At 31.3% G+C, this 14,582-nt stretch overlaps 1 protein-coding gene across 1 annotated transcript in view; it reads left to right on the top strand.

Moving 5' to 3' along the window:
- The window catches only part of LOC118187350 (formimidoyltransferase-cyclodeaminase-like), a 64,448-nt gene that overhangs the window by 34,540 nt on the left and 15,326 nt on the right, over nt 1-14,582 (top strand). Inside the window, exons 8-11 of the mRNA XM_085812177.1 lie at nt 2,545-2,733; nt 7,083-7,244; nt 9,369-9,412; nt 10,809-10,947. Coding sequence (XP_085668303.1) covers nt 2,545-2,733; nt 7,083-7,244; nt 9,369-9,412; nt 10,809-10,947 — 534 coding nt within the window. The remainder of the gene's footprint in view (nt 1-2,544; nt 2,734-7,082; nt 7,245-9,368; nt 9,413-10,808; nt 10,948-14,582) is intronic.

Below are 14,582 nucleotides of genomic sequence, written 5' to 3'. Positions count from 1 at the left end.
AGTTTCTTAAGACAGCCAGGCAATTTTAATTTTTGTAATGCATGTATGCAATACATTGAGCTTTTCTGCAATCTCACATGTTGTGCTATGACAGTATAAATCGATAATGCTCTTTCTGTGGCTCTCATTAGCTTTAACTGGATGGCCAGATTGTTGCACATTTCTGAATAAGAAAATTACCAGAACAAAATCTGGCAAACCAATTTTAACACTGCCTTTCTTTCAAGACTTCATTCTTGCATACAGCACATAACCTCTTATATGCTTGTAATGTGTTCCTGCCTTTTCAGAAATAATACAATAAAATGTGTCTGAAATGTACATTTTTCAATTTAAATAAAAACTAAACTAAATAGCTAATTGGAAGTCCTAGCAACAAGAAAATGTTATTGGTTAAGTTCTTTGAACTTGTTCACAAAACAAAAGAATGTGCTAAAATAATCTGTTGGCAAAATGCACAATCACTTAGTTGCCAAACCTATAGTTGTGTGGAGGAGGATTAAACATTATTTGTGTAACTTCACAGAAATTAGGAGCACTGCACTGTATGCTATTATATTATATTCCAGCTTAAAAATATGCTAATCATTATTAGCTCAAATGTTCTTACATAACAAGTAACTGTAAGAGTAAATTTGGTTAATGGTTACCATTATCATACTATAATGTATAAGAAGTAACTTAAAATCTTTGGAAAGAATTATACATCATTCACAAAGAAGTGGTAATTCTGGAAATTGGCTGGCTGTACTATCCTGACAACAGGCACCTGCTGCAATACTTCATAAGCTGAATCTGCTTGATGTTTTTATTTGGACCTAAATTTAAGATAAGGTCAATCACGAGGTACTGAAACAAACTTAAAACCCCAAAAGTCACTCTTAATGCTTTTGAAAACACATTGCAGTATTTTATTAAAGATCATCAGTAAACATACGAGGGTTGGGGCAAAAGTCATGGCAACTGTTTTTTTTTCTTGTAGATATGTGAACAAATCACAAAACGTATATGTGTCATGTGGAAGTTCTGCAGGCATAGTGTGTATGAAGAACAACAGATGGCTCTGTGGTAGCGAGGGCTCTGAAATCAGTCAGTTGATGAGTGTCGTGTGAGATGGAAGTAACCTGTGTCGAGCAGCGCGCTTACATCAAAATAGCCGTTCTCCGAGGGAGAAATGCGATGGAATGTCACAGTGAATTAGTAGAAGCCCTTGGGAATAATGCCCTACCATATTGTACAGTAGCACAGTGAGTAGGAAAGTTTCAGCAAGGATGTAAGTCCACCAGTGATGAACAACATTTGGGACGACCGGTGAGTGTGTAGACCGACTTAGCACCTGCCATCATCGAGCACCTTATGGATGAAGACAGACGATGGACGTTACTGAAGTTAGAGAGGGCAAATGGCATCAAAAACACACCATCCACAGGATATTGCGTAATGAGCTAGCATCAGAATCCTTCCCCAGTCAAATTGATGGTGATCGTTGCGTATGACGTCAGGGGTGTCATTGTTTGCCATTTTGTTCCTCATGGCAGAACAGTGACCGCACAATACTACAGGGACTTCCTGATGCGACAGGTACGACGTGGCGTTCGGAATAAACTTCCAAATCTTGTGGACAGTGCAATAATTCTGCATGACAATGCAGGACCACGTAAAGCAGAGTGTGTATGGCAGTTACTCTGACGTTGGGGATGGGAAGAATTGGAGCACCCACCGGTACTCTCCTGACCTTTCACCCTGTAACTTTGATCTCATTCCCAAGATTAAGGAACCAATACGAGGTAGGCGGTTTGCAACGCGAGAGGACATTGCTAATGCTGTGCGCCAACAGATGACCCGATTCACACATGGTGCGGTAAATACTGAGGCTGATGGTATTCAGCACCTCCCACATCATTGGCAGCATGTGGTGACAATAGCAGGGGAGTACATTGAGGGTCTTTAGGCCCAGGTTTGTCATGTCAACTTTATGTGTATTGTGTTGTCATTCTTTTGCAAGGTGAAGGACATATTGCCCTGTATACTACTGTAATAAATTCGTGTGTTACGATATTTCAGTGCTATTCTTTGTCCACACATGTAGTTAAGACCTTGTGCTTTCGTCTGTATATGTCAAATTTTCCAACCGGACTGGTATCTTCAAGAAAAAAAATAGTTGCCATGACTTTTGCCCCCACCTACGTATAATTTTCATTCACTTCAAAAACATGATCAGTTGCCTGTTCCCTCCTCCCAAGTAGAGGCAAAGTGTCTGTTTAAAGTAAATAAATAAAAAAAAAAATCCTGAAATAGTTATGTCTTTCTACTATCTCTCTGTTGTCCTCTTTGAATAAAATATTTTGTTTATCTGAACAATTATTAATATCTTGTATTCAAATAACCAGGTAGTATGTTTAGATTGAATTACTTTACAGAATAGTGGATTGAAAACACTATAAATATATAATGATCTAATGATAATGGAATTTTGTCAGTGCTGCTATTTTTTATCAAGATATGCTTAAATTTTGAAGAATTTTACTTTTTTCTGTCTTTTAGGCAATCAATAGATTGGGATTACACTCATTAGGTCCATTTGTTCCTAAGGAGAGAATCATTGAATACATGTTACCAGATAGTGAAGCTAATTCTTTAACTAACAAAAGTATGCAGGATTTCATAAAAACAGTCGCTGCTAGAACACCTGCTCCAGGAGGAGGTTCTGTAGCGGCTGCAGTTGCAGCTATGGTAATTATTATTACGTATGGATTATATTTGATGTTAGTCTTTATTCTGTCCCAGTGTTAGTTTTAAATTTTTCATTATTATGTACTGATGTAGTTTCATTTCAGTGTTACGTAATATCTATTTTTTTCACTCTGAAAGTTAGACTCATAGACTGAAATTTTCTCATTCAAATTTGAAAATAATGTAAGGTATAAGAGCCACTGTATATAACTATAAATTGAAAAACTGCAATGAAAAAGGAATTGTATAAAATTTTTCGTAAAGTATTTGTATTCAAAAATTATGAAGCTAGTTTAAATTCAAAGCGTTTAGATTTCAGGAAATTTGTTTTTTAATCATTAATAAAATCTGAAATCAAATTTTAAAGTGAATAAATTAATTTAATCCCTGATGATTATTATTCTTTCTAAGTTTTGTTTAATGATTATATGACTTTTTCATGAAAGTTTAATAAAGACAGAAGTAAATTTTTATTTATGTAAAATTACCGTATTTGCCGGCATATAAGATGCCCCCCTTTTTTATACACATTTTTGAAGGATAAAACTTTAATACTGATCATTGTAATAAATTTACAATATTTTAAATATAAAGCAATACAACTACAAAGTAATACTTTCTGCAAATACCCAATCTATCTGGGGAACAATACCTTTTAATCTTCTTTGTCAAAGCCCAGACACTTATCTCCAGAGCTAAATGAAGAATCACTTGAAACCTCTTCTAAATCAGTATTTGAGTCCTCATACAGCAAACTGTGCCCTGTACCATGCAGTGCATTACTAATGCCACACTTTGTAAATGATTTAACCATTTTCTCTGTTTTCACAGCATTTCATGAAACTTTGACCCACTGACAAACGATGTATCAACAAAAAGGTGCACTCCGTTTTTCAGACCTATTTTCGAAGGAAAAATAGTGTGTCTTATGTGCCGCAAATATGGTAATTAGTAGTTAATGAACTGGTTACAGTATAAAGTCTGAAATTTGGACATTCATTATCTAGAATGATCTAATATCCAGCATTTTTTTTTTTTTTTTTTAGTCCAAAGGGATTTGAATCCCGAAGGACTATTAGTTTCGTTTTGGCATTTTGCGTCGGACTCATAAATGTCGGTTCACTTTTCAAACTGTTGCCACAAAATGCATTATATTTGAAGAAATTAAATAATGAAAAATCTGCATAAATGTATGTATATTTCTCGTATTGTGATAAAACAACGGTACATAGAGTCATCGAATTTTGAATAACGTAATCCTCCAACGAATATGAGCATGTGGAAGACCAAATTTGAAATTTGAAATTTGTTTTATGATCGATTTCCTATTTTTTAAAACTTTGACGAATTTTTGATTAACAAACTCAAGGATTTCAAAGCGAGCAATGGCAACGTTGTGCAGAAAAAACATTTTTATCTCCAGCGCGTGAGTCTCTGTATCGGAAATTCTAAAGATATGCTCGTTTTAAAACTATTTTGCGATATTGCTGTTGCACTGGATCTTATGGTTTAAGTGCGAGGAACATGATATTTAATAAAGAAAGGTAACACACAAAATGTTAAAAAACACCCCTTTGGACGTAATTTAAAATCTGAAACATTTCAGTTTTTTTTTTTTTTTTTTTTTTTTTTTTTTTTAAGGATATGTTTTCTTTACAGAGTCTCGAAATGGATAATCCTCAAGAAAAAGATATACCACAAAAGGGATTTTTTTCCCCTGACTGTTATTTTTTTCTGGCTGGGGAATCGCACAGTGGCCATTGACAATACATTAATTGATGTTGGGCATGACCTTACATTCAACCTTTGAGTGGTTGTGAGGGGGGAGGTTAGAATTTTGCTATCTGTACTAAACAATAAGTGAAGCCACAAGATATATTTGTATGGAGTGGGATGTTTCTCATGCTGGTCTTCTTTGTTGGCATATCATTGGAGAAGGGGTAAAGAATGAGATTCTGAGGAACTTAAGTTCAGTTAACATAATAAATTGTGCTTTTCCTAAGCTTTCTAATTTTACCCAGCTTATTATTTTTTGCAAGCAATTAATGTTACAACTATCTTATCAAAATCAAAGTTTGAATTTTTGATTATGTCTAAGTGTTTCTAATTCTGGAGCTGCAGCAGTATCTGCAAAGCAAAAGTATATTTTCATGTCAATAATTAAAAAGTGAAATTGATAAAAACATATCTATCTCAAAATTATGGGAAGAGTATAGCATTGGAAAGTATATGACATAAAAAACTGAAAAAGGAGCTTTTTTGAAATGGATTCTAACACTCTATTTGCAATGAAATTAGAAAAATCATTTGTTATACTAAAAGTTGTAATTGTGACAACATGATGATTGAATGGGTGATACAGCATGGTAGTGGCATTATTATAGCAAGATAAAATATTTTGTTAGGAAATTGACTTAGAAACTAAGTGCATATATTCAACATATTTGTTAACCAAATTTTAAAATCACCTTGCTATAAGTTAGTTAAAAATTTCAGATTAAAATGCTTCAGCCAATATCAAAAAGGTTTCAATTCATAGTTAAGAGAGAATTTTTGATATGGCAGTTATAAGACTTGAACAATGGAATTTTGTAACAGAACAGGAAATTATGTCTGTCTGTAAAATTAAAGAGAACAAAAATGATACAGATTAAACTACTTAATTGAGAGAAATGATTAATAAAGCAAACAAATAAATAAATATTGAGTATTCTTTGTAAATTGTGATTTTCTTAAAATCTTAAATAAATTCTTCATTATTTTATTGAAAACTATTTTGTATTTTTAATGTTATAATATCTATATGGCATCTTATAGATTTAAACTGAAAACACCGAAGTCCTTGTAGTTTCAAATCTCGGGCTGTGTGCTGTATATCATTATTTGAATGATTTTATTTTTAACTAATGAATCCAGTTTTACAATAAGGAATTTGTATAAACTTCATGTAACTCTTATGTCACTTCCAAAATCAATATAGTACCTTTTACTGGCTTTATCTTTTTAAGAATTAGTTTCAACTATTTAAGAATTAGCTCGTATAACTAATGCATATGTAATACTTGTATTGTGAAAAACTCCACCTTGCTTATTACAACAAGTTAAATATACTAGCGGGCCAGGCTGCAGCCAAAGCAAAATTTGTAAGTTCCATGACCCCTGAAAAGCAAATGTATGAAAACATTTCAATATGAAAGAAATTAGTTCATTTTTTCCAAGCAGCAACCAATTCGTAAATAATGTTTTTATTGCCGAAACAGGAAACAATAACATTTGAGACTTCAGTTTAATACGTATGATGTCATGATTTGACTTTAATGTAATATAACATTTTCTCAATAATAATAAAAGAGTTAATGTGTCAGTTATAATAACCTGAAACCAAAAAGTTGCCAACAACAGCTGTTTATTTAAAATGCTTATATTAACAAACAATTTTCAACATACAGTGACATCACATGCATTCGCGTGCTTCAGAATATGACTTTATATAATAATAATACTATGTTTAATGTTTGGCAGTGTTATTTTTATTTCATATTTTGTAAAGCTTACAATTTTTTTTTTTTTTTTATTAACAAACTCTATGATTTGAAAGCAAGCAGTGGCAACACTTCTTGAAATAAAGCAAATTTTTATCTCCAATGGGCAAGACTTTTGCCACTTGGAAATATGAGTATAAAAATTAGTGTTTCCAGAATTTTTAATGAATATCTCAGCTGATTAAAGTCATACGAAGATGGTAACGGTTGAAATAGCTTCCTAAGAATTTTTTGGAATCAAGAATAACATATTTAATGTTTGGCAATGCTGTTTTTATTTCATGTTTTGCAAAACTTCGAAATTTTTTATTAACGAACTCTATGATTTCGAACACTTCTCGAAATAAAGCAGGCTTTTATCTCCAGCGTGCGAGACCGTTGCCACTCAGAAAAATGAAGGTGAAAAGTAGCATTTTCAGAGTTTTTAATTAATATCATCGAAAATTAGTCATATGAAGATGAGAATAGTTAAAATGTCTTCTCATGAATTTTTGGAATCTGGGTCCAAGGGGCCTCTCTCGAAACTCAACTCCCTGCCGCTCTGGAAAAAATAATGCCGTAAACAAGAAAAAATAATGCCACAACAAGCAAACAAACAGACAGACATGCATAAATTTTAAGAGCATAGATTGTGATTTTTGAATCAAGTGAAAACAGATCTAAAACAAATATTTTGTTGCTAGTTTGGTAAAAAGATTTATTTATACAAAACTGACTTTGTTGAATGTAATTTTTTAATGTTTTTATAAAACATTAAAACTGATTAAAAAAATTATAAAATATTTTCTTTTCCCATGCCTCTTTTAGGGTTCTGCTTTAGCATGTATGGTCGGACAATTAACTTATGGTAAGCGTCAGTGGGAAAGATACGACTCTCAAATGAGAAGAATCATACCACTCATGCATGAAACAATGAAGGAATTAATTGCAGTGATTGATGCTGACACTTCAGCTTTCAATGATTACATGGTATGTTGTTAAATTTTTATATGCAGTAATGGTGCACTTAAAATTATTTTATAATTTTATACCTTTAACTTTAATACATTAATATTTGAGAGGCACATATCACTTGTATCTAAAAACATTATTAGTTGTGCTTAGGTTAAGAAACAAGAGAAATCAGTATTTTATTGTACGGTACCTATTATAAAATCAAAGAAAAATGATGGCATTTTTCGTTTTAAGATGATGTAAGATAACTAAATTAACAACTATTTGTTAACTGAAAAGAATGGTAAGCTAGATCTAAAATTTTATTTATAATGTTTATCTTTGCTAATAAATGCCATATTGATGAATGTTCTACTAGCTGCTGTGTACTTTGATAATTTACTTTTCAGAGAGAAAGAGAAATTTAAATATTCATTTTAAAGAAGAATTGTGTTCTTCCTCATGCTAAGATAAATGAGGTAATAACTAGCAATCATTCAAAAACCTTTATATGCTAAAAATACGTAAGTTTGATATCTGCAAGCAAAATCAAAATCTCTTGTTTTATTTTTCCTAATAACTGCCACTTATATAAGCATATCTCTAATTTTTCCTTCCTTCCTTAAGTATTTACACATTACTTTCAAACTACTTTTACTATGAAATTGTCTAAAATATCTTTTCATCTATTATAAATTAATTGTATGACTTTTGCTTTGCATGTTATCTATCTTCCAGTTGATATTGCACAGTGATGTGCTGCATTTTGTAAATGAAAACTCTTCTTTTTCAAAAACTTTTTGTTTTTGGAGCCCTGTGTATGCTCATGGTTATCACTTCCAGCTAGCAGTTGGAGGATTTGCAGTTTAAAATCATAGTGTGGACACAACTGATTTTTCATGTTTCTCACTCTGAAAAGCCTAACAGTCTCTGCAATGTATTCTGTGTATTAGTATGCATTCTTGAAGGATTTTGTAAATTTGTATTAAAGTGTATCTGTATATAAAATTTCTGTAGATTGTCATATCATCATTACTAAAAATATATCATGTGAAAAATACCTGACACAGAAATCTGAAAAGTTTAAATAAAATATAGTTTTAATAGCCTATTTTATATTGACCAAAAACTATACTATGAAGATCAGTATCATGAAAAGTTTTCAAATGTATGAATTTTTTAAAGAATATTGTATTTACTTGCATATTCCCCCTTAGCTTTGTAGTACAAGGTTCTGAACATTTTTTTTAAGATTCACATAATTTTCCTTTCCTCGAGGCATTCAGAAGACAAGCTCCCCTAAATTTAAAAGTGGATTCATCCACGTAGTGGTAGTTTTCATCTTACTAATTTATTTGCATATGGATTTTGGATGCATAGGCTCTAATTGATCAAGCAGTAATAGTAAAGAGCTTCAAGAAAACAGGAATACTTAATGCTTTTGTTGATTCAGAAGATCATTGCACAGAGGAAGACGGACTGAGCCGTGACAAAGATGTTGGCAATGGTGATAAAGGCAATGACTTGTAAACTGTAGCAAATGACACACACTGCAATTTCAGTGGAATTAATTAATTCGAAGCCTAGGAAGTAGCAGTGGAAAATAATAAGAGTGGGCGAGATTTGAGTTACAGGGAAGTAGAAATAAAAATATCTTACTGACATTGTAATATTAGCATTACTATGTATTCTTAGTGGAATGGAGGTTTCTTTTAAATAAATAAGTTTGTGATAGTACAGGTACAGTTTATTCATATTTTTCATTTGTTATATTGATACAGTTTAATTATCAGGAAAGGATTCAGAAGAATATTTATGCACATATGTATGATATGTCTGTGCATATATAAGTGTGTACACACAGATGCATATGTGCATACTTGAACACGTACATCCCCACTTCATGCATACATACATAAATTTCTGGATCCAGCTCTGATAACAGAACAGTACCATTATATTCTTGCTATCACTGCATCCTTTGGAAATTAAATCATTCTCATTATTTTCTCCTCTCTATTTCCATACAATAAAATTAGTGAAAACAGGGGAATATGCGAGTAAATATGGTAATTTATGAATGCCACCGTTATTTCAGTTAACATATACTCTTTATTTGTTACATCCAAGTTGCATGATTAATGTTATGTTTTATTGCAGGCTGCTCTGAAATTGCCAAAAGAAACACCTGAAGATATTGCAATGTATGTACAATTTTGTTGTTAAAACAAAATACTCAAATTTAGGTAAACCTTGTGCATGTACTTCCTTAATGCAGAATGTTTATGAAATAAAAACTTTAGACAGTGTATTGCAATAACTTGATAAAAATTGTAATTGTCAGCTTATTATAAACATTTTGCTTGGAGATCTTAATTTTCCTTTGTAATTTCACTTTGAATGTGATTTCTACTGATTTTAGAGAGCATGTGTGAATGCCAAGTATGATTTTTTTTTTTGGGGGGATGTGACATTTATCTATAAACATCATTTCAACAATTAAGAAAGCATCCAAGGTTATTTCATTGAGGCTGAGATAAAGCTAAAATACTACTTTACTGCGACTTTAAAAATTCATTCACTTTGTCACTGTAAGCATGGCAATAATACAATACATCATATCGGAATGTTACATCACCTTTGATTGAATAGGCATGTTTGCATGTGTGTGTGTGTGTGTGTGTGTGTTTCCATGTTCACTCAAATTTTCTGTCAATAATAATATAACAAGATCTGTTTCCAAGGTATTAAAAAAGCAGATATTTTATGGACAGACCTCGTGTATTCCCATCCCTTCTCTGTTTGGAAGTAATGGTGGTGTTTGTACAGAACATATAAAGGCTAAAAGTTCAACTCTGTAATCTAAATGTACTGATTAATGATAGTAAATCCCATTTTACAGAAACACTGAATAAGCACTTTGCTGTTATTGCATGGCATGTTTCCCATATGATTTATTTTACAGCAAAGTATGCTAGGGCTATTTGTCTTAAGGGGAGCATGCCTTCATGGAGAATTTCTGAGAGAAACTAGCTGGTACCCATGTTAAAGCTGGGAAAAATCACAAAAATGGCTATACAGCCAGCCCATTCCAGGCCAAAGTACCGATCTTCAGCGACTTTACTACTCAACCATTTTTTTAAATGTTTTTTCGTGGACTTTTATATTAAACTGAAATTATAGGACTCTTAAGATGAATGTGTAGGCTTCCCTATTCATTTTTGAATCAGTATATATAGGTTTCCCTGTTCATGGGGAGATAAGTAAAGTTATTTTCTAACAATGAATACCATTTTCCATATAAATGTACCTTATAATATAACAAAGTTCATTAGTGTTAAAATTTTAAACAATTACAATACTTAAACCATAAATACAGAGGTAACCCATATTTTAAACATATCTAATGAAAAATACTTTTTTTCAGGGGGGGGGGACATTGGTTCAGAGACTCTGTAAAATAAAATTTTTATTTTGTTTAAAAATAAATATTGTTCAGACATAACATTTTATATGTGAACCTTTAAATACAATATTTTGCATTACATAGTTTATTATCAGTAATATTTAATTAATTTTAGTCTTATTTGTTTATTAAAGGAGGGAAACAGCCATGGAAGCTGGATTAAAAAAGGCAATTTCTGTACCAATGTCTTTAGCAAAGTCTGTAAGTAAGCTCTGGGACTCATTGAAAGAGTTAGCAGCTGTTGCAAATTTTGGAACAAAGTCTGATATACAAGTAGGTATTTTCAAATTTCAATTTAAACAAGAAAAGATCTTGTCATAATTAGAATGTAAGGTATTCTGAAATCTCTTAAACAATGCACTTGGAGAAAATGTAAATATTGCATTTTTATTTTTTAAAAAAACTTATAGAGGGGGATAATTTATTTTTTATAACAGTAGATTAAATAAAAATAAAATATTTCATTCATCCATTGGCCCAACATTTGCTTCTCAAGCATTTGTGAGGAATGGCTAATCTTAATTTATCCATCTCATCACAGAAAGTATTGCCCAAGGGGCACCATAGATATTACTTCTACGAGAAGAAAAGGACACACACAAACAAACAAGTTTATTCTGGATGAACCTGCAGCTAGAATTCGAACTACTATTAAAAATTTGGATCAAGGTTTCTCCAAAATTTAATAATAAAAAAATTACAACCAAAAGATGACAAAATGTTTTTCCATTATTTGGAGCTTTGGTTGAATCATTATTTAGTAATATGTTGACCCACGAATTGGCAATATGTTGAACAACAAATAGGGAATGTTTAGGAATAGGGAAAGTCATGAATTAGGATATGTTGAACCGTGAATTGGGGATATGTTAACAGAGTTCGTACGGTCCTTGAGAGTCCTTAAAAGTCCTTAAGTTTTTTGGAATCGATTTTTGGTCCTTAAAAGTCCTTAATTTTGGCCAAAATTGGCAGAAGGTCCTTAATTTTAATCATCTGAAATTTCTGTTTGTTTTTACGACTGCCATTCTGGGTGTGAATTAGCATATTGCAGGAATATTTTGGGTGATTCACTGACAAATATGGCTATTTTTTGAATGGGTTCATGAGATATAATTTGTTCCTATTTGTAATATAAATAATGGTGCGATACTCAAGTTTCTGAGCAAGAAGTGAAACATAAGCATTTCAAAATTATTTCATTTTTTGTAATGAAGAACTCTCAAACAACTTTCCTCTTTTGGGGATGTGAATTCTTTTATATTAAACGGTTCTAAATTTGTCGATTATCAACATTTTGGTGATTTTACGATCGGTTTCTATAAAAAATTTTAATTCCGAGATCTGGAAATTTTTTGACGATTTTTTTAAAACATTCTAACATCGATAAATTTCATTAAAATAATGGTAATATATTGGAATTATATTTAAGAAACAACATTAAAATAAAGCATTTTTATTTTTCACTATCATATTATAAAATTCCATTTTGGCCACATATTATACAATTTTTTGAATCTGAAAAATAAGCAAGGAATAATGCTATAAAGCACAGTTTACAAAACAGTTTTTAGCAAAAGCAAAATAGCTATGTAATTAATTAAAAATGTCTTTTAAATATTTTCATGGTAATTTTACGATTTCTCAGAACAATCAGAATTCTTAAAATGCATCAGTTTTCTCTATAAAATTAATTTCACACTTTTTTCCTCCGATTTTTTTAAAAAACATTTCTGCCTTTTTGCTGTTACAGAATTGGTAGGGCTAATATTTCTTTAGGATTTTAGACATTGAAGCGTGGAAAGTTTAGAAAGATTTTAAGGCAAATTTATAGACCCACAATTCTAAAAGAGTCCAGAACAATGTGATAAAATTTAAAATGTCTCCATGGTAGTAACACGCAGTTTCTTACATTTTGGAGAACATCTGGAAGAACAATGAAAACATAATAGTTGAATGTTTTATTTCTGATTCTAGAACCACTTTCTTAACATTTTTATCTTCCCCTTATTTTCTCTACTTTTCACTAGATACAAGCATGGAAAATATCAAAAGTACTTCGAATCTTATCATATGGAAAAGGAATTTTTTTATTAATAAAGAAAACTGACAATTCAAAAGATTCATCTAATATGTCTTAATGCATCATACATAGATCTGGCGCTAGGCATTTTGCCACCTGACGCAGTGTCTGCAGATCCTAAATTCTGCTGCTTGGTGCCTTTCTAAATTCTGCTTTCTATGCCTGCTCTAAATTCTAAAAGTTTTGCCATTTCTAGATTTTGTTGCTCAGTGTGTCCCTAAATTCTAAAAATTATGCCACACCAGCTCTGTGACCAGACTTTACCATATATATTTCATATTTCTTCTGAATGCTTGTATTATTAAAGAAATAAAATTAGAAGCTTTTTCCATACATTCTAAATGCATTTAGTCTTTTAGAATAAGAGAAGTCTATTTAAATCCCAAAAATTTAAAGTGAAAAGGAAACGTGTTGAAAAAAGAAACTAAATATGTAAAGAGAAGGAAAATTATTCTTCAAAGATATGTACAGTTATCATTATGTAAATTACCCAGTTATTTACAGTTTCAGCCTTTACTATAATTTCCCATTTCTATTTCCTCACCAGAATGCAAATCACTTAGACTGTTTTTGGAGTGTAAGACGAGTGTGTTTCTGACCTCTACTTGCTCCCTGCATTAGTTCTGTCAGCTCTGATAATTTGTAATTATTGGTCTTTCCATTACTGCTACTGACATTTGAGTTTATTATGACAATAGAGTTACTGAACCAGATTAAATTGAAATTAAATTGTATAGTCTTTGATCCCTATTCCATATTTTTAGTTTGAATTTGACTCTTCTTGTTTAATTATATCACCACAAACTGTAATTGATTTTGTTAGCATAAGAACAGGCCTATATGTTCCAAGTTCTTTTTGAATAAGAAGCTTATTTAAACCTTTATTTAAATTTAATATCTGATTTATAGTTACTTTCAGACATAGTGATAATTTGTTTAACGTCTGTCGGGGGGGAGGAAGGTCAGACTATTTAACTTTTACCAGATCAAGTAAACCCTCATAGGTAGTATATTGTGAAGAGGTTGGCAGTTAGGAGATAAAACACGCAGAAACTAATGAGAACATTGTTTTGCATATTGAGACAAATTTCTAATTGTCAGAAAATATGCCTAAGGAGAAGGAAATCGTTATAAATTAGTCAAAATGTCTGGGCAGGCCTTCAAATTAAAAAGATGCATAATTATTTTGTTGAGTTTTATGTTTTGTAGCTTTTAATGTGTAATTATCCTAATATTGTTTAAAAATCAATGTCATAAATTGTGTGTATTTTAAACTGTGAAATTTTATGAGATTTTGATATTAATAGGGTTTTACCAAATATTATTAAAAAATAAATTTAATTTAATAGTGGCCATGTAAATCTATAATGAATAAGTTTATCTAATTTAATTATAACTAAATGCATTCTCTTAAAAATTATCTCTCTATATTAAAGCAAGTTATTGCTTTTCATTAACACGCTGAGACCGGCGTCAGTGCCTGGCAACTGGAACTGGAAATTTTGTTTGGCTGGCGTCGGTTCGCGGGACCGACAGTATTAAAGTTAAAAAATAAGTATAGTCTCAATGAAATGTGATCAAATGTAGTTTTAATTAAATTTATTGAAACATTCTAAACAAAAATACAGCTTAGTTTTACACATGTTACAATACGAAACTACTATTTTGGTAATATTTTTGGCTATCTTGTGTCCAAATAGTTTTGAATTGTCATCATAACATTTCAAACAATACCTTCGGACTTTATGTGCGTTTCCTTCCTTTTTGTATAATTTAAGTCAGCAATATTGCACTGCTTGATCACAGTATTGCCAACGGCTGAACGGAA

This window comes from Stegodyphus dumicola, chromosome 2 (assembly GCF_044657685.1).
Source record: "Stegodyphus dumicola isolate Sdum_Otavi_A_Nest chromosome 2, ASM4465768v1".
Taxonomy (NCBI): Eukaryota; Metazoa; Arthropoda; class Arachnida; order Araneae; family Eresidae; genus Stegodyphus; species Stegodyphus dumicola.
The sequence above is the reverse complement of the archived record's forward strand: the minus strand, read 5'-3'. Positions and strand labels throughout refer to the sequence as shown.